The sequence below is a fragment of the Eublepharis macularius genome, chromosome 4, assembly GCF_028583425.1.
Source record: "Eublepharis macularius isolate TG4126 chromosome 4, MPM_Emac_v1.0, whole genome shotgun sequence".
NCBI classification, from domain to species: domain Eukaryota; kingdom Metazoa; phylum Chordata; class Lepidosauria; order Squamata; family Eublepharidae; genus Eublepharis; species Eublepharis macularius.
The window spans coordinates 85,605,199-85,624,807 of NC_072793.1; the positions used below are offsets into that span (position 1 = coordinate 85,605,199).

Below are 19,609 nucleotides of genomic sequence, written 5' to 3' on the forward strand. Positions count from 1 at the left end.
TTAATAAATCAAGTGGGAAGGGAAGCCAAATTCAAGTCCAACATTTTGCAAATCCTCAGTAAATATCTCTGTGTGTATTTATTTTAAATATTTATATGCTGCGTTTCCACCCAATAATAGGATACCCAGCAAGGCAGTGAAGTAGATACATACAGTAATGTTCCATAGATGTTTCAGAGGACCTGTTCATAACACTCTCACACACACACTTAGTAAGTGTTACAAAGCCAGGCTAGTATGAATTTCATGACACCCATGAGGGACATAAGATATAAGAGCCCCATGGTGCAGAGCAGTAAGCTGCAGTACTGCAGCCCAAGCTCTGCTTACGACCTGAATTCGATCCTGGCGGAAGCCGGGTTCAAGTAGCCGGCTCAAGGTTGACTCAGCCTTCCATCCTTCCTAGGTCGGAAAAAATGAGTACCCAGTTTCTTGGGGGCAAAGTGTACATGACTGGGGAAGGCAATGGCAAACCACCCCATAACAAAAATGTCTGCCAAGAAAACATCATGATGTGATGTCCCCCCATGGGTCAGTAATGACTCAGTGCTTGCACAGGGGAATACCTTTACCTTTTATGAGGGACATAGGATATATGAGGCATATACATATGAAGCTGCCATACGTCAAGTTAGACCATTAGAGATGCTGTAGATTAAACTTATGGCCTTCTGCACACAAAGCAGATGCTTTACCTCTAAGCCACAGTCTGTCTTCCAACTGCTGAAAATTTTGAGTCTTGGATAACTGAGAGGAAATATAAATAGGCAAAACAAAAGGTGTGACACAAAGGGAGTCTGTATATTTGCATGCCCTTTCATTGGATGGGGACAAGTTGTGAAAGGGCCTATTCAGGCCATGGTTTACAATACCACAGTGTCTACAAACAACCATGAATAAAAGTGCTGCAGTTAACCTTAATTTCTTGTCATCGGAACTACTGCATGGAGATTATATTGATGCTGCACACTGAATATTAAAGAATAAAATGAAGATACAAGACTGATGGCCAATTTCTTATAAAGGAAATTAAACACTAAATAAAAGCATGGATATAATATAAAATACAACAAAGACGCTTTATTTTGAATGTAACAATCAGACAATTCTTGTTCTTCTTCCAGGTAGAATGTTATCAAATGCCCAAAAGCAAGCCCTGCTGATGCTCCGGTGTTGCTTGTAGGTTACCACAAAGTTAGTCTTTTCCCTTCTTTTTCTTCTTGTTACCCTGTGTGATGAAAAGAAAATGTAAATTGGACTCAAGGGTCATTTTATGATGCTCTCTCATCTGCTATAGGGTAGCCATATTCCAAAATGAAAGGGCTGCTGTCCTAATATCCATCAGGCCCAGTCCCCCCCACCCACCCCCATCACTGTAGCATTGTTGTCTTCATAGTTCCTGGAGGACCAGAAGGACTTGGGGACTATTCTTACTGTATGGGCTTGAGTGGGTACTAAGATGATGTCACTCTGTGGCTGATCTCACACAGTGGGAGAGAATCACATTCAGTTTTGTCATCAGCACGGCTACGATAACAAGAATGGTCTTTTATCATTAACCCTGTTTAGTCATTACAGTTTGGGTGCTATCACATAACAAAAGAGAGTGCTTCTTTGAACCATTTCAATATGCATGCTTACCATCTTGTATGGATAGGGCAAATCATTTATTTAGCTTTGATATGTACCCTTAGAAATCTGGGTTTCCAATCACAATATTTTCCACACAGGTAAAGGATTTTATGGTTTCCATGTTGCTGGTGCAGGTTTCCCCACAGTTTCCATGCCCCAGTCCCCTGGACATGGCCACTTTCCTCCTCAGACCACTAGGGGTGTTTCAATTTTTTTTAAAAAAAATCAGTGCTAGAATATCATTGCATTGATATACTGTTGTACCCATAAACATAGCAGTTTCTCTGAATTCCCGGCTTTCGTTTTTTTGAAAAACTAAGTCTCTAGTCCCTTCCCTTGTAGAGATATGCTATTTTCCTTATATCTCCACAAGGGAAAGGGCTAGAAAATTAACTTTATTACAAATGAAAGATGGAAAGTCAGAGAAACTGCTATGCCTATCAGTACAATGATATATAAATACAATATCCTAGTGCTGATTTTTTTAAAAAATAAAAAGCCATCCTGATAGCAGGGAGAGGAAATGGCTGCTGTGGGAATAGAGTCTGGGGAAACGGCTGCCATGTGGGCAGGAAAATCCAAATTTTCCCACCCACACAGCAGCCAGCCAGGCTTTATTGTAATGTCTCCAAAATTGAGGAGCAAAACAGATTTGAGAAAGATCGGAGAGAAGCTAGTGAACCCCTCCCCGGGGGGGGGGGGGGTGAGTGGGGGGATACATGAATTCATCATGATGCTGTGGAGGGGGGGACCCTACTTCCCAAAGCATTGAACTAGGGGCAGGGAATCCCTGTGGAAGACACCCACATGTACCAAAGGTGGAAAATACATGTGTTAATTAAATAAAGAAAAATAGAGCCAGAACAATTACTAAACATTTTCTAGCAGTGCAGCTGTGCTGTTGTAAGAGGCAGAAAGCTGCAAAAGTCACACTCCACAGGCATAAGTTGTTGCATCTATGGAAACAATGCTCTGGATCCATCCTTTTCTCTAAGGGAGAACTCTGGTGAGTTGCACCTTACTCATCATTAACTTACCTTCTCAGAATCACTGTCAGAGCTGCTGCTGCTGCTGCTGCTGCTGTCATCATCTTGTCCATCATGCTAGGAAGCAGAAAGCAAAAAATTATCCCACAGTGGTGCGTGGAAAAGAGTATACCACTCAGTTTACATGGATCCTAATTAAAGGGCAATCCTCACTTTTCTTTTTCAGGACTGACTCTTACCAGTGGCCCTTCCAGTTGGCCCTTTCAGAAGGAAAGAAATGGACAGCAGTTGCAAGACTAGGACGAATTACTACCCCCTGCCTCAACTCAGTGTGAGGCCACCTTCTACCTTTTACTATATAAAGTTAATATAGCTGAGCTTCACGCATTTCCTTTTTTCTGTTCTTTCTCTTTTCACTTCTGTCTTTGGTGTCATGTCTATTGTCAGTACTTAGTTAAATGTTTAGTACTACTAGTATGAAAAATAAATAACCAATATTATTTTTATTAATTCATAGTATGGAGGGTAATGAGACAAGGCCTTGACTTTCTCATTGCTAGTTCTCAAACATGTCCTATTTCTAGCTCCTGATTCGATCTGCTTCTGAACAAGCAAGGATTGTTTAGCATCATAACATGCGGCAGATGGTGAGCATTTGCTTATGCAGTTGAGAGATGAAGAAAGACTTTACATTCTTAGCACTTGCTGTAGCTTATTCAAATGAAGAGACCTGGTCCCATCTTAAAGCAGCGAACTAGCCAATAGGGCTCAACTGCCCATCCTTTCTTCACACCTTCAATAAACACCTCCACACTTTGTGTTAGTAATAGGAGTGCTATACTGTGAACATGAACTCCACATGCTAGCTTGGAGGCTCTTGTACAGTATGCTCTTTGAAAGAAGTTACCCATCCCACTATATTCCCAGACATCAGTTCTACATTTCCAAGGGAGTTAGGCTTTGTCCTGGTTAAATGCCCAGTTTCTATATTCATTTTTCTCATTAATCTTTCCCTGTTAGCTAGCCAAGTTGGGTCCAAGTTGAGTCATACATGGGAAAGCAAGGAGACAGCAAACTGATAACATTCTCAAGGGCACAAATGGTGAGTCATACCCAGCTAGTAGATGTAGCATGTAATATTTAAACCATTGGGTGTATCCCTCATTTTATAGACAGGAGTGGACTCATGATTAGATAAACACATACCACCTCTCCACCCAAACCATGGAGCAAGCAGGTGCCTCTTTTTTACTTCACCAAGTTTCTGTTGCCTTTAGAAGCAACAGTTTAAATGTTTGCAAAATAGGCCTCTCCTGTGACCATTTTTATTAGTGGCTTCCTGAGGTACAGAAAAATTGCACAGAGAAAAGATCACACAGACACTGCTTCACCTTGTGCCACAGTCCTAATCAGAATGGGGTCTTCATGAGCCTAATAACGGAACTTTTTTTCAAAAAGCTGGGAACTCCGATCATGGAACTCCCAGTCATCTGGCTTGGTCCTCTGTCTGACCCTCTCCAAATTCAAGCCTTGCCTGAATCTGTTTGTTTCCGTCCTACCAGTTGAAGCGTATCACCTTCCAGAGGCTGAAGAAAAACTTGTAGCTATTACAGTAAACATCCCAATTAATCCATTAAGGAACACTAACACTCCCTATTTTATAATATTTTTTCTCCTCTCCAAGACCAGCCTTAACTCAGAGGATGCTAAACAGCAAAAAGCACCAGCAATGATAAAGAACTTTGGAATGCAATGCAGGCAACATTGAATCTGAGTAAATTCTTGGCAGCCTGGCAACAAATCCTATCATTTCTTAATTCTCATAAAGCATCTGATGGAGAGAGTGGATGCTACAAGTTTGTGCTATGCTTTGGAGCACTCTAATTTAAATTTGTTCTATCTTGGTGTTTTTGCAGGTATTAATTTATCTTTTGCTGTTTGTTTAATAAAGCTCTATTTATTTGGTTTGCTCTGGTCTCTTTCTCTTTTATCCTATTTCTCTTTTCCCTTGTTTTGTTATGGGAATTACAGAGCAGGGGTTGGCGTCTATGGGCTGTGCTACCTCTGTCTGTTTTATCTGCCTCTCTTAATTGCGGTCTGTTTTATTTTACCTTTAGTTCTATACTTGCTTGTGTTTTTAACTTGTGTTTATTCTCAGCTTTAGTAGCAGGGAAATGGAGAAGAAATAATTTCAATGTTTATTTTGTATTTTTTGTTTTGGGTTTAACTTCATTTATCTTCTTTTTATTCTCTATCAAGTACTGTTAATTTTCTCTCTCTCTCATACTTTGCCACTGCCCTTATTGATTTATGTTTTCTGTTCTCTCAGGTTGTGAGGTGGTTGTAGTGGCAGTGGTTCCCTTCTATTCTGCCCTTCCCCCCTTGTTTAACTAAGTATAAAGAGAAAGGGAGGTTTGACAGAGAGGGAGGTTTGACAGAGAATACTGTTATGTCAGGCGATCCCTCATGCACCCCTGGGCGGCGAGCCCCCACTGGGGCTGTTGGCTGCTCCTTCAGACCGTACATGCCCTGTCCCTGGCTAGGGCTGCCTGTTTGGACCCTTTCCACCGAAGGTGCTGCACCTTGAGGGTTCCTGTCGCTTAGACCTCAGAATGGTGGGTGGAATTGGCATAACAAGCCCCATGTCTTCCAGCTCCACCAGAGAGGCTGCCCTTGGCAGCAGGTGCAGCTCTCTCTCTCTTCCTCCCTGGTGAGGCAGTAGAGCCCTCCTTTTATCCCCCCCCCCTTCTAGGGCCAGCCACTCGCATCTCCCTATCCCCAATGAAACTCCCAACACCTGGGCCAGGGGTAGCCACATCTTCCTGCCCCACCTCCTTTCCTCTTGGGGCTGCATCTCCCTTCCCTGCTCTCTGGCTTTTGCCCAGCAGGGCTTAGAGTGGGTCCACCCTTGCCCTGCCCTGGGATGGGTTCCTGGCCTACTGCCCTGCCGTGCCTTTCCCTCTTGGGCTGCTCCTGAGCGGGGCCACTTACTGCCTGCTGGGTCTCTGCTTCCACTGTCACACTGGCTGGGGACACATGCAAAGCCTCATCCTATGCCATCCCCCAAATGCCATCTTGCAGCTCTTGCAACTGGCAGCTGGGCCATGCTGCCTCCCACAAGCCTTCCCACCCCCTGGCTGCCACTGCACCCCTCTTTGAGGGCCAGAGTCACCGTCTCCATGTCTCTGGCCATCATCACCGCGCTTCTGGCCACCTGGGGTGTTCCCGCCACTGTCTCCATTGCCTTAGCTGCTGGACCAGGCCTGCAGGTGGGTACTGGCTCCGTGGGGGGGTCCAGGCCATTCTCAGGTAGAGATAGGCACAAACAGTAATACGAACAAAAAAAAGCCATGAACAGCCCAATCTGCTGTTCGAGAACAAGCTGTTCATGAGGCCCCATTCTAAACGAACAGGTGGTCGTGGTCGTTGCAAGCCTTGTTCACAACAGTTCATTGCTGTTTGTCAAGCCAGACAGTCTGGCACCTGCAATCAATTCCCTTGGCAACTTAGGTAGGGATTGGCTGAACTCTGTCTGAACTCCTGCTGTTGCCCTGGAAACCCCAATCTGAGCCCAATTTAGCTTGATAAGTAGGGCTTCCTTCCAAGTGTGGAGCTCCAAATTTGTTACAACAAGGGACCAAAGAGCAGGGGGGAGGGGGGCTCCCAGCTCTGACTTTGCAGACAGTGGAGAGGGAGAGAGACAGTTGCTGTTGGCATTTTGGTAGAGAGAGTGCATTGGAGCTTGAATGTTCTTTGTGTGTGGTGGGATAGGGATCTACCCCTTCAAGTTCCAGGGCTGCTGCCAGGCTCTGGGATAAGCTATTATTTGTTATTGGTACTTTTCCTGCTGCCTGCTCAGGTCAGGTTTCTGGGAGTGTTGCAGTATGAATCTTGACTTGGATGATGGCTAGAGGAGACCATGCTGGCCCCCACGAACAGCCAACCACGACCATATTCGTGAACAGGGCCATGTTCGTGGTTGTTCGTGAGTCCCTGTTCGTGGATGGCAATGAACAACGGACATCATGTTCGGGTTTTTTTTTCTGTCCATGCCCATCTCTAGCCCCAGGTTGGGTCTTCGGGCCGACTCCGGACATGTTAACTCTGTTGGTGACTTTTTTTCTCTTTGTTTTCCTCTTATTATGTTTATTTCTTCTTGTGAATGTGGGCAGGGGCTAGCTGGTTTTAAAGTATTCAATATTAATGTATTTGAGAAGGGATGCACTGTTATATGGCCTAAATTTTATATACTATCTATATCCTATTTATATTGTACTTATTAAGGATCTTTTATATCTTTGTTTTTTAATTTTATATTTAATACTTCTATATTTCATTGTTTAATTATTTTAATCAGAGTTCTGGGCTCTGGAATAGCTCCGAACAGTTACCAGGATTTACAGTATTATTTGTGGGCTGTCATTTCAGTATCTTGTATGGTGATTAAAAGAGAAAGGTCATTTAAAAGGGGAAGGACACATTAGCTCCATCTCTAAAACAAAGCAAGATTGATAACAAAGTAAGGTTCTCTTTACCCAGGGTCTGTAAAACTGACAGCTCGGGCAGCAGGAAAAGAGGCTGTCATTTTTTACAGACCCCGCGCCGGTTTCAACATGGGGTCTGTGAAACTGAGAACCTCTTTCTCCTGCTGCCAGAGCGGCAGGAGAAAGGGGCTGTCAGTTTCACAGACCCCCACGCCGGTTCCAGCACGGGGTCTGTGAAATGGCAGCCTCACAAACCATGAACCGGGAAAAAGTTGGAAGTTTGAATCATGAATCACATGGTTCATTGGGGGGGGGAGGTTCATGCCCATGTCTACCTAACATCTAATTCTAATGTGTACAGAGGTCAAACTGACACCCTTGCAATGCTTGCTCAGCAAATTGCGCCTATGGTCCAGTCTCTCCATAAAGCACTAGATGAGTTGCCAAACCTGTTTCTGGAAAATACTACCACAGATTGCTGGTGATGTCTCCAGCCCCAGTGCTAGGGCTTCTGATGCCAGAGGCCAGCCTCCTCACGCCTGCACCTTGGACTGCATGATGACATCATCACATGATGAGGTCATCACGCAGTGCCGCCGGCAGGTAGCTGGGGCGGCGTGAGGAAGCCATGCCTGCGCCGCACGCTGCCCCAGCCGCCTGTCGTCCCTGACCCATGGCTGCTGCTCCCACCCAGGGGCATGCAGCGGCACGGGGCTGGCCGGTGGTGGCGAGGGAAGCGTGCCTCCACCATCGGCATCCCCTCCAGCGCCCCCTCCAGCCCCGCGGTGCCCACAACCCCCACCTCACCACCTCAACGGTGGCGCCAACCCTGGATGTCTCACATGATTGAAATCTCTTCCATACCAAACTAGATACCTGGGAAAAGGTTTTTGGTCTAGCCTTTTCCCTATCATATCAGTTATTTTGTGTAAGGATTCTTTTTGTACTAAAAAGTAGCTATTCATGCAGCCTCACCACTAGGAGTGTGCACTTCGGGAATCCGATTTGGGTAAAATACCTGAATCGGACCTGATCTGGAAAGCTTCGGGTTTTCCAAAACGGGGCCAGCATATGGAAATCCCAAAGCAAAGTTTCCCAAAGTATTCATAATGCTTCGGGAAGCTTCAGGTTTAAAAGCCCATTTCCCTGCTGTAAAGTCCTGAATCAGCTGCTCGTCAGGGGCTTCCCCAACAAGCGGCTGAGTGTGGGCGCTGCTGTCAGGGCCAGGAAACTCCTTGGCCCCATCAGCAGTGGGCAAATGAGGTGGTGAGGAGGCTGCAGGCTTAAGCCTCCCCCCACCGGGTGAACGCTGATGTTGGGGTCGAGGAGCTCCTCGGCCCCAACACCGGCAGGCGAATGAGGCGGCAGGAATGCAGGCATAAGCCTGCACCTCCCCACCAGGCACTCCGCAGCTGAGCAAAGGTAACTGGGGGTGCTGGGGGGCTGGGTGTTGTGGGGCTTTTAAAGGGCCCTGCTGCTTGCAAGTGACAGGACAGGGCCCTTTAAACTATCAGCTGGAAAGCGTCAGGGGGGAATCCCCCCTGCTGCCTGCCAGCTGATAGGGAGGGGGTCTAAGGGGGGTTGGGAGTGGGGGTGGGTGGGGGTGCTGGAAAACCCAGCCCCCTGAATCACTTTGGAATGTTCCGAATCTTTGCAGAGCATTCCGAAGCGATTCAAATACCCGAATCTGAAGCGGCTTGCCACTTTGTGTTTTGGATATTTCCGAATGTTTTTCCTGCTTCGGATAAACCCGAAGCAGGAAATCCGAATATTTCCAGCGTGCACACCACTACTCACCACAAGCTGAGGTGTTTCAACACAGAAACATAGGTCTCATATCAATTGGTGCATCTGCCACGATCTATACGCTGTCCTGAGGCCCGCCAGAACACTAAAACCTAACTGGGGTGCCTTTCACATTGGAACTTTAAAGCGTTTCAGTACCTGTTGAAAGTTTTTATTGCTTTTTCAAGAGGTTTGTATAAAGGAAAACTTTAGGCAGTTTTTGTTTATTAGATGCATTATACTGTTTTATTTCATTTACTTGTTTGGTATATATTATACTGGCCCTTTTTTGCACTGTTTTTCATTTCTGGGATTCAGAATTGTTTTACTTTGTTTTACTTTGGTGTATGTTATGAAACAGTAAATAAAAGGACTAAATAAATGAACAAAACGAGGGAGGGGATAAATGATTCAATGGAAATTTTGCATAAGGAAGCTTTTGTATCACATGACACAGCCCATAGTCTACAGCAGAATGTGGGAATTTTGCAATATTCATGTCCTACATTGAATGTATACTTTGGACTTATAATATCAGTTCACTCCTTTGCCTCTTGTACAGATCCAGATACCAGACTGTAGATATTAAAGGATATTTATCCAAAAGCCTCATAGCCACCTCTTCTTGCCTCATGAAAAGGCTAGGCTCTAATTTTCCACCCTTTCCTTACCTTTTTCTCTTTCTTCTTTTTTTTGTTTTTGTCTCCATCTGTCTTCTCTTTCTCCTTTTTCTTCTCCTTCTCCTTCTCCTTCTCCTCCTTCTCCTTATCGTCTCTCCCAAATACTAACAATGATAATAAGAAGTTAAGAGACAGAGAAATACTATCTGTCCATTTACATAACTCGTAGGCAGATGTGTTGCCTTCCTCAGCTAAGAAACCATTTGAATTCTATTGGTTAAACTTTAGGAGGAGAAGTCTACTATTTATATCAACATGTAAATGGGAGATAGTGCTACTCTAGCATACATTACATGCAGCCTTTTCTCCTTTTCCCATACATTGCTGTGGTTTTGTCTCTAATCTACTGAGCCAGGGTATGGGCAGCAGCAGCACAGCAGTGGAGAGAAATTCAGGAACACTAAGGGCCTGGCGCTATGCCAAGGCCAGCTTCCAGTTTTTAGCTACCCATGTGGTTGGTCACTAGGGTTATCAACCTCCAGCTGATGCCTAAAGATCTCCTGGAATTACAACTGAGTTGTAATTCTCTATTGTCTCCTGACAATAAAGAATTATTGTCTCCTGACAATAGAGAAAACAGCTGCTTTGGAGGGTGGATACTATGGGATTGTAACCCACTGAACCTCTGCCCCCTCCACCAATCCCTGACACAGCCCTAGGCTCCATCCTCAAATCTCCAGGAGTTTCCTAATTTGGAGTTGGTTGGCAACCCTGTTGGCCACCCATACAGTTATAGAAGTAAGTGGAATTGCAAGTTAATACTAAGGAACAGAGCCTATGTTAATAAAACCTAGGGACAGTTTTCAGTAAAGATACTAACTATTCACCTTTTAAGATCGAAGACATCCTTCAATACTCACGCAGCTCTTGCCAGTTCTTGATATTTTTACCTGTGATTCAATGCAAGTTGCCTGTATGTGAACAGAATGCAGGATACCTGGTGGGGGAGATAAAAGTACTCAAGAAAAGGGCATCAGGGGATGAAGAGTTCCTTATGGAAGATGCTTAATTTCAATCTCACCCAGTGTTACTGGAGCAAGGTGGCTTCAGAAGATGACTTGGAAAGAGTATTTACAGTTTTCCAAACCAATGCAGAAACAATCTAGGTTTACATGTTATCAACTGGCCTCTTCTGCAGCCTCACCTACCTTCCATTTAACACTAAAGTAATTAACGCAGGAAGGATACACAGCTCTGGGCAAGTGAATTATAATGTACAGCTTGTTTAGCAGGCATTACTAACTCTGCTACTTTAACTGGAAGATTTCATATCCCCCCCTTGGGGGCTGAATGATATTATCCTATGTATCCTTATGCAAATTCTTTTGGCTTCAAAGGTTTATAACAACACAATGTCTGGATTCAGATGGAAGGCAAACAGCCCCAAATCCAAGTTAAATAGGCAACACTCCAAACTGTGCATTCAACTAAAGTAACTTCCTCTACAACCATAGACTAAATAGTACATTTTCTAAAACCTTACCTGGTGGAGAAGCAAAGCAAGCTGTCTTCCAAGTGCTTTATAGGCTAACAGAAATACAGTTTCTGTCTTGTCATTTATGCACTGTCTCTCTCCTCCCCTATTATGCCCTCGAAGAGAAGAAAAACTGGTTCCAGCATCTTGTTTGGGCACTATGTACAAGAAGTAAGAGTGTCCTTTCTACACACACAACTCTTGCTCAGGCAAGCCCCATTCTTATTCCCTGACTAATGTTAACAACAATGCAATTCAAACCACTCAACCCAGGACTGTAACCTCTAGAGTTTTCTCCCTGGCTCTTCAAAATGGGTGCCAAAATCCATCAGAACACATAGAGGCTAATCAAACAGCTGTATGCTGCAGAGCTCTATTGCCTGAGGGATGCTTCACACATTCTCCCAGGAAAAAACGAGGTATGAGGGCTGATTCACACTGTACAAGGTTCTTATGGCACCTTCATATTTGCTGTGAAAGAAATTCCATTGTACAAAGGGGAGAAATATGTTTTTTACACATTTGAAGACATGTTGGACTGATAAATAGGTACCTAAGCATTCTATTTTAGATAGGTGCCTATGCAAATAGCTCCTTTTTTAACACATCTAACATTGTTATTGGAAAGGTGCTAGCTGATGGATTTGTTGGGTAACTTGTGTTCTGTGGAATCTGATCTTTGCTGTTGGTCTGGGCAGGGGGAGGAGGGGTTGACACTGTGAGCTGCTATGGGTCATTATTGAGCAGAGAAAAGCAGGTTAAACTGCCCAGATAAATAACCTGGAGTACTAAGTGTTGCTAAAGCCCTTGCACAAGCATCACTGGGTCCAAGCCACTATATTTTCTGCAAGCCTCACCATTTCCACATTGTCCAATCTCACATGCTACCAAATTTCACCATGGCACAGGCATTAAGAGCTTTCCTTCCCAGTTAGGAGTCCTCTTTACTTGAGCCCCACCTCCAGACTGGTGTTTGCAAAGGAAGGAAGCCTACATTTTTAATATCTGTAATATGGAACGTTTGCATCATTTGTTTTAGGAGACATTGCTAGTAGATGTGTCATGGATACTATAAGCCATGATGATTAGCAGTTTCCTTAGTACCTTACAAACCAAGTACTAACTTTATCCTGCTATTCTTTTATGGGTTGTTTCTCTTCCCCCTATACACAGGTTTTGTCCACCCCCCTCCACATATGCACTTCATACTTTAAAAGGGCTTGTTCAATGCTCATATTTTAACCAGGGAAAACAATGATGCAAAAGAAGTATTGACAAAATGGAACTGAGCTGTTCATGTGCAGAGACAGCAAAGGACAGGGTCCATTGTGTCATTTACTTCAGCTTGGACAGGAACCAAGAGGAGAAGCTTTGTCTCCCACTTTACCCAGAAGTTCTTTTAATAGTCTTTTAATAATGGAGATTTTGATGTGTGGAAACAAGGGAAACTATACATAGGGTTGCCTTATTGCTGGTAGCTGTGGCACAATGGGAAAATTTATTCAAGCCAGTAGTGTGGCCTATTTTGCTAAGTCTTAGAGGTAATTGAACTACTATATTATCCCTATATCTTGTTTGCAATTATATAATTATGTGACTAAGAGCATTATTGCCCACTTCTGAAACAATATGGTACATATTAAGAACTATAAAGCTTGCAGGCTTTCCCTTGAACTTTACACAAACCTGAGTAGGTAGAACACAAGAAGCATTAAAACGTAATACATTTGTCGGAATCAGATATGTGACAAAGTTATACTAAAGGATTCAGTAAAAGCTGAATCCTATTTTTATGCAATTGGCATGAACATAACATCCCCAAGATTACTAGCTCATCAAACTAGTTATGTGCAATTTGTAATTTCCAAGAATAATAATGTAGGGTCAGGAGTGAAAAGGTGACATGGGCTTCTGTTTGTGAACTGAGCCTTTATTTATTTATATTTATTTATAGGCCGCATTTCTAACTAACCCAAGGTGAATTACACAGTGCAAGTGAATATGAACAACTGCTAGGATATTCAATGAACAAATGAAATAGTGTACAGGTAGTAGAAATTTGAAAACAAGCATCCATCCATCCAAGCAGAGATGGAACATTGCTAAAACAAAGTATACGTAATTAATCATGACATTTTTAACAACAAGGAAGCTACCCAGGAGGAGCATCTCTTCATCAACACACGGTACCTAGCAGAATAGTCTACAGTCCCTGTCCTATTACAAAAGCATCTCTTTGAACCATTTCCTTACAGCACCACCCTATGACCTGAGAAAAAAATCTCTCCTGAATAATTCAGTTTTGCAGTTTTTGGAAAGCCAGGACAATCGGAGCTTTTCTGACCCCCTCAGGCAGGCCTTTCCATAAGGTGGGGGCCACCACAGAGAAAACACATGTATGGGTAGCTGTTGATTTTGCTCCGATTCAGGGTGGTACCTGCAGAAGGCCCTGTTCAAATGAGCATAGTTGTCACGGCAGAGTATAGGGGGAGAGGCGGTCCTGCAGATATAACGGGACAAGGCCATGAAGGGCTTTGTATGTGATAGTTGAACCCTTGAACAAAGGCCTGTAACTAATGGGTAGCCAGTAGAGTAACTGCAGAATGAGAGTAATGTGCATGCTCCACCTAGCTCCTGATAGTAAACAAGCTCCAGGGTTCTGCACCAGCTGAAGTCTCTGAATTAACTTTGAGGGGTAACCTATGTAGAGTGCATTACAGTAGTTTTGTCTCAATGTTACTATGGTGTGAATCCAAGAGGTCAGATTGGCCATGTCAAGGGGGCCATCTTCCAGGCTAATCTGAGTTGGGAGAAGGCCCTTTTTTGTAGCTGCATTTACTTGCTTCTCTGCCAACAATACTGGATCCAGTAAAACCCCTAGGCTCTTAACCAAGTCTGCAAGGGTCAACAGAAGCCCCTTGGAGGTAGGAGGCATGGTGTCTTTCAAGATTTCCACTTTCCCAACCAGCAACACTTCTGTCTCTTCTGGGTTCAGTTTCAATTGTTTGCTTTCAGCCATTGACTACAGCTGTCAAACAGCAACTCAGGGCCTCTACTGCAACATCAAGGGATTTGGCTAGCAAGATATAGAACTGGGTATCTTTTGCATATTGATGGCATCTAATCCCACAGCTGTGAATGTTTTCTTCTAAAGGCTTTACACAGAGGTTGAATAACATAGGGGATAAGATGGCCCCTTGTGGAACCCCACAAGATAATTCCCACACTGAAGATAGCTGGTGTTTAATAGCAACCCTTTGAGTCTTATGGAACCCTTAATTTAAACTAGTGTCCGGCACTGCCCTCTCCGCCGGACTCAGCCCCAGCCCACCCCCTTCCCAATGCAATTGAATCTCTTACTTGAGCGGAGACAGCCAGCAGAGGCTGGAGCTCAGCAGGAGCCGCGGAGGAGCGGGATGAAGAGACCAACGCACGAAGAGCCTTCCCCGCCTACCCAGGCAGCAACAGGAGCTGGGCAGAGGCCGAGAGAAGGAACACCCCAGCACACAGCAGGGACAGGCACAGCGAGACCTGGCCTTTTTCTGGGAGCGGGTGTGTGCGAGGGTGAAGGGCGGCAGCCGTAATCTCCGCAAGCCGAGCCCAACTCAGGAGGCAGGCTCGTTCCAGAGGGAAAGGCCAACCAGAGGGGAGCGGCAGGCTAGAAAGCCCATCATGGGTGCAGGGGGATAGACAAGCCAGAGACTGAGGGTGATTGGGAAAGGGAACCGGGAGGGGGATAAAAGAGTTCTTCCCCGTGAGACAGAGGAGAGCTTGGTTTGCGAGAGAGAGGGAGAGCATGTGCAACCTGGTAGGAGGAGGAAGAGGGTGAAATAACCCCCTCCCCACAACTCTGAGGCCGAGGGAGGAAGCCCACCCCGTGGAAGCCAGCACGGAGGAACGACGGGGCAGTGAGGCGGGCAGGGCTGGGCTTGAAACTAGTCCAAAGCACATCCTGTGATACCCACTTCCGCCTCCAAATGCCTCAACAGGATGGCATGGTCGACTGAATCAAAGGCTGCAGATAGATCCAAGGGGAGCAACGAAGATGCATGATCTTTGGCTATATTCAGGCGGAGGTCATCAACCAAAGCCTTTCTTCCCATTTCAAATTTTTATACGCTGTCTATATGTTAGGAGGAAGGATATTCTGAAGAAACACCAGATGCAGCAGCAATAGGGCAATGTTGGAAGAGAAAAATACACAACAATGCATTAGACACATTTACAGGATCCTAGCCCCAGAGTTCACGGACCATCTTTTCTAACAATGTGCACATCTACATACATTTCTCATCTGCGCTTATCTTCCTAAAGACTGGAGGATCCTGATACATGATTAAGCAGCAGCATTCAGACTACAAATAGCCAATTTTCCAAGTTACCACTTCTTAAATCTCTGTACCGCTAGTCTGAAATTAAGACACAGCTGTGCTCTTATATGATCAGCGTATATTAGGTGGGCTGATGTCATATCCATGGAAGCTGACCTGTCAATTATCCTACCAGATCTACAGCACATATATATACACAGTATTTTCTAAAGTTAGAGTTCATTTTCTGAAAAGTGGACTGAACCAATAATGCAACATAAAATCAGTTTTTATTTTCAAATTTTAAAAGCCATCTTGCTACATGAGATGTCCTGAAATTAAGCAAGGCTTCACAAAGATGATACAGTTCACTTTTTTTACTGAGCCTGCTCCATTATGTAAGACATAGAATTAAGGGCATTTCCTGTTCTTTTATTACAGCGGATGGGGTGTCAGACATAAAGCAATAGCCTTCCCTTTGACACGTTTGGGATACAACTCAGCAAAAATTCACTCTGACTAAATGTTATATAAAGCATTAGAACTGGTCATAGCCACGGTTAAATATATGGGTTTTTTTCCTGAGGGTATTGTCAAGATGCAGATATGCCAATAGAGCCCAGATTCGCCATCTGAGCTAGTTCTGCTTAACTTTTTTGAGAGGAGGGGGTAGTTAGAAAATGAGTGCATCCATTACTTCTAACTCCCTTTTTAATCCATTTTAATCCACTTCCACACTAACTTGGCTAGCACAACACAGTTTTTCCAATGCTATTTTCCTATTTCTGCCTATATTAAAACTCTTCAGTCTCCTCCTACAGCCCATTGGATGCTAACCACTCTCCCAGGGATGCAAAATATTTTCTGGTGTGCTAACATTTGTGATGAACCAGGTTTAATAAGGGAAAGAGCTGGAAAAAGCATAATATTATTTATTCCACATACTTTCTTTCTTTATAGGAGGGCAACAGCAGGGGGATTAAGATTTCAAAGCCAATGTATAAAACAATTTCACACACAGAAGGAAAATAATTTGATCCAGCTGATTGTATATTCACAGCTACTACTGACACCTTCATCTTAGCCCCAATTCATAGCAGTGTTTTTTCCTCCATAGAAGAACAAACATTACACAGTAGCAAGGACTGAAAATTTTTGCAGGAAATATTCAGGTGGCTGTATTTCTGGTGCCTAGTTGCTGACGTTGTTCTCTGCAAAATGCATGAATACCTTTTTAAAAAGATGTTAATGGGTATTCCTCATAGAAGAAAATTGCAATTTGTCTTTTATCTGGCTCACAATACTACTCACTTCCATATAATTAGATTTAAGAACAAATGAAAAAATAACAGCCAATAGGTGGATCAGGAAACATTCACCTGGATGTTCTTGAATTCAAACGGGAATCTCTAAACAAAAATATTAAATATTGCTAAATTCAGCCTCCTTGCCAAAAAAACAGGAAGTTATAACAGCAATTTTGAAAAAAAGACCATGGTGGTATTGAGGAATTTACAGAACTATCACCCTAATTTACGTATCAGGTTAATTGACAGAAACCATTATGAAGGCTGCTTTAATGACTAGGTTGTTCAACATGTTGAAGAAGAATAAGCCTGAAAGGGAAGTCTTTTTTCATTAATCTTTTAGCATTCATTGACAGACTACTAATCATGTTAACACAGTGGATATCCTATATAGTTCAACTTCTATAAAAATGTTCCTAAAAAACCTTCAAATCTTGTGATAGTCTACCTTTTTTTGGTTTTTTTTTCTTTTTTCTTAAATTTTTATTGGATGGGTTAACATATATCACTCATAACATTCAATTAACATCTCCATCCCATTTCAGTTCCCCCACCCATTCCAACAGTTTTCCAACCCACACTATTTAAACTGCAGTCTATCTGCTATCTCTTCTATTAAACTATATTTAACAATAAATATCCCTTATCTATCATTATCTATTGTTTAAATATTTCAACTACCGGCAAAGAACTACCTTCCCCCTTTACAAGTTATCCAAAGATAAAAATGTTCCTAAAAAACCTTCAAATCTTGTGATAGTCTACCTTTAGATGGGGTAACAAATTAAAAACGAGGGAGCAAGTGGTAGGAATAAATTGATAGATTTCACAACAGTCACAGCAGCAGACTATTTTAAAAATGAATGTTAAGAAAACTGCGATTTAATTAAAGTCTTGGACGAGGGATGAATGATTAGGTAGTCCAGTTTGCAGACATGATGTTATTCAGGAAATTTCAAAAAGGACATAAATAGCTCCAAGGGGATCTCTCTAAATTGAATGAATGGTCAAAAGAATGGAAGATGAGATTTAGAAGGGCAAAATTATATAAAGAGGAAGAATCATGTATACATACACATTGAGAGTGTCTAATTGGTTGTTACCCTGGAAAGACATCTATGTATCATAGCAGAAAGTATCTACTCAATATTCTATGGCAGTGAAATGACAAACTTGGTGTTAGTCTTTTGGAAATGAACTGAAATAAACCAGTGTCAGATCTCCACTACGAAACTGCATAGCATGACCATAGTTAAGGTAAGTTTGCAGTATCTCATTTTAACGACCATGAGATGGACTCAATCCATGGCTCCTTTATAGCCTTATGATGAAATATCTCACTCCCTACCCAACACCATGATCCAAAGCTGAGAAGTTCTTTAGTTTGTTTCTGTAGTTAAATAGCTTTCTATCATAGAAAGTATAAATTCTAAAGGAGAGATGGCATGATTAATCTTTCACTAACCTAACCTGGAGGCAGTAAAGATGTCCCAAAGACAGTGGGTGGACAATCCAGAAGTTAAAAGAAACTTCACCTTATACCATCATAGAATAACATTTATTCTCATTTTAAAATATAGTGCAAATTTCACAAATGCCATACATATTCAAAATATAATTTGCTAGAAAAAGAATTGGCTTAAAATAAAGGACTGTCTAAAGATAAAAGGGGATTTTTGTCCTGTTGTATAAAATTGAACACATTTGGGGTGTGTTACCTGAACATTCCTTTTTGGATTACAGAATACATCAGTAAAAAGATTTAATTAAAGACTTAAAACAAGTATTTTGAATAATGGAACCAATGCAGAAATCATGATAATGAATTGATGAAGACAGTGGGAAATTCTCTTGAAGTACTTGCAAGTTGCCATTTGTCTTCATTCAAACTTTTCTTCACGCTTTTGAAATAGAAATATCATTCTCTAGTTTTTAAAAAAACCCACAAAAATGAACACAATGGAGAGGAGTCATTATAACCCTAAAAACTGCTTTGTCATAAATAAAATATTTTAAAGGTTTTTTCCAGAAGAAAAATAGGAACTCACAAAGTGGTACAAGATAAAACAGTGCAAAGGATCAGTTCTACAAAAACAAAGGAATAAGTCTATTATAAGTGTTGAGCTTGTCTTTAAGAGGAAGCAAGTCTATATTTAAGAGTCTAGATGTGGCTCTAACACTCTGGAAAAGTTCTCTCCACAATACTCAGCCACTTGAAACAGTGTTAAGAGGAAGAAAATAATGCATCAACTTTATGAATTTACCATTGTTTGATTTTTTTTCTGTATCAAACAGCACTGAATGAACTATTTTGGGCTACTTTTTACTTATTGCTAAAGAGCAAGCCATTCAAAATATGTTGATCATCAGATCTTAGTTTCTCCACATCAAGCGTGCTACAGAGATTTTGTTTCTGCATCCTGGAAATACAGTCATCCAAGAGGAATTTCTTATAGTCCCCAATTCATGTCCAAGCTTTCCACTAAGCTAACAGACAAAGTTAAGACCATATGAGATCAACTGGAAAGCACTTGCAGCATAATCTTCAGCATCTTGACCTCAAAATAAGTCACACCAAGTTCAGTGACACTCATCCTCATGTAAGTTTGGATAAGAACTGCAACTTTAGTGATTTTATTGCTGGATTTGTTTCATGGGCTTTCCAAGTCACTGAAGAGTGGATATTCTAAGAAATTGGTTGTTGTGGATTTTCCGGGCTGTATTGCCGTGGTCTTGGCATTGTAGTTCCTGACGTTTCGCCAGCAGCTGCGGCTGGCATCTTCAGAGGTGTAGCACCAAAAGACAGAGCTCTCTCAGTGTCACAGTGTGGAAAAGATGTTGGCAGGTAATTTATATCTACTCAGGAAGGTGATATAAATTACCTGCCAACATCTTTTCCACTCTGTGACACTGAGAGATCTCTGTCTTTTGGTGCTACACCTCTGAAGATG

At 42.7% G+C, this 19,609-nt stretch overlaps 1 protein-coding gene across 3 annotated transcripts; it reads right to left on the reverse strand.

Moving 5' to 3' along the window:
* Positions 1–1,060: 1,060 nt before the first annotated feature.
* LOC129329177 (protein FAM133-like) lies at positions 1,061–14,645 on the reverse strand. Of its 3 annotated transcripts, none has more exons than XR_008596923.1 (6): positions 14,402–14,645; positions 11,051–11,199; positions 10,395–10,504; positions 9,559–9,671; positions 2,670–2,735; positions 1,061–1,228 (listed from the first exon to the last, which is right to left on the reverse strand). XR_008596923.1 is itself a non-coding variant. In XM_054978620.1 (6 exons), exons 3-6 carry the CDS (start codon positions 10,411–10,413, stop codon positions 1,196–1,198), a joined length of 231 nt encoding a protein of 76 aa, XP_054834595.1. In that variant the 5' UTR covers positions 10,414–10,504; positions 11,051–11,157; positions 14,402–14,635; the 3' UTR covers positions 1,061–1,195. The 3 variants fall into 3 exon arrangements, 2 of the variants coding, with proteins under 2 accessions (XP_054834595.1, XP_054834597.1); XM_054978620.1 differs by having other exon boundaries at positions 11,051–11,157; positions 14,402–14,635; XM_054978622.1 differs by lacking the exon at positions 11,051–11,199 and having other exon boundaries at positions 14,402–14,637.
* Between the last annotated feature and the right edge of the window lie 4,964 nt (positions 14,646–19,609).

What these genes read in the sequence shown, in the direction of transcription:
- LOC129329177 (XM_054978622.1), bottom strand. An exon ending in AAAAGAAGAAAGAGAAAAAG is followed by an intron (nt 2,736 to 9,558) that starts GTAAGGAAAGGG and finishes TCTGCTTCCTAG; the next exon opens with CATGATGGACAAGATGATGA. An exon ending in CTGACAGTGATTCTGAGAAG is followed by an intron (nt 1,229 to 2,669) that starts GTAAGTTAATGA and finishes TTCATCACACAG; the next exon opens with GGTAACAAGAAGAAAAAGAA.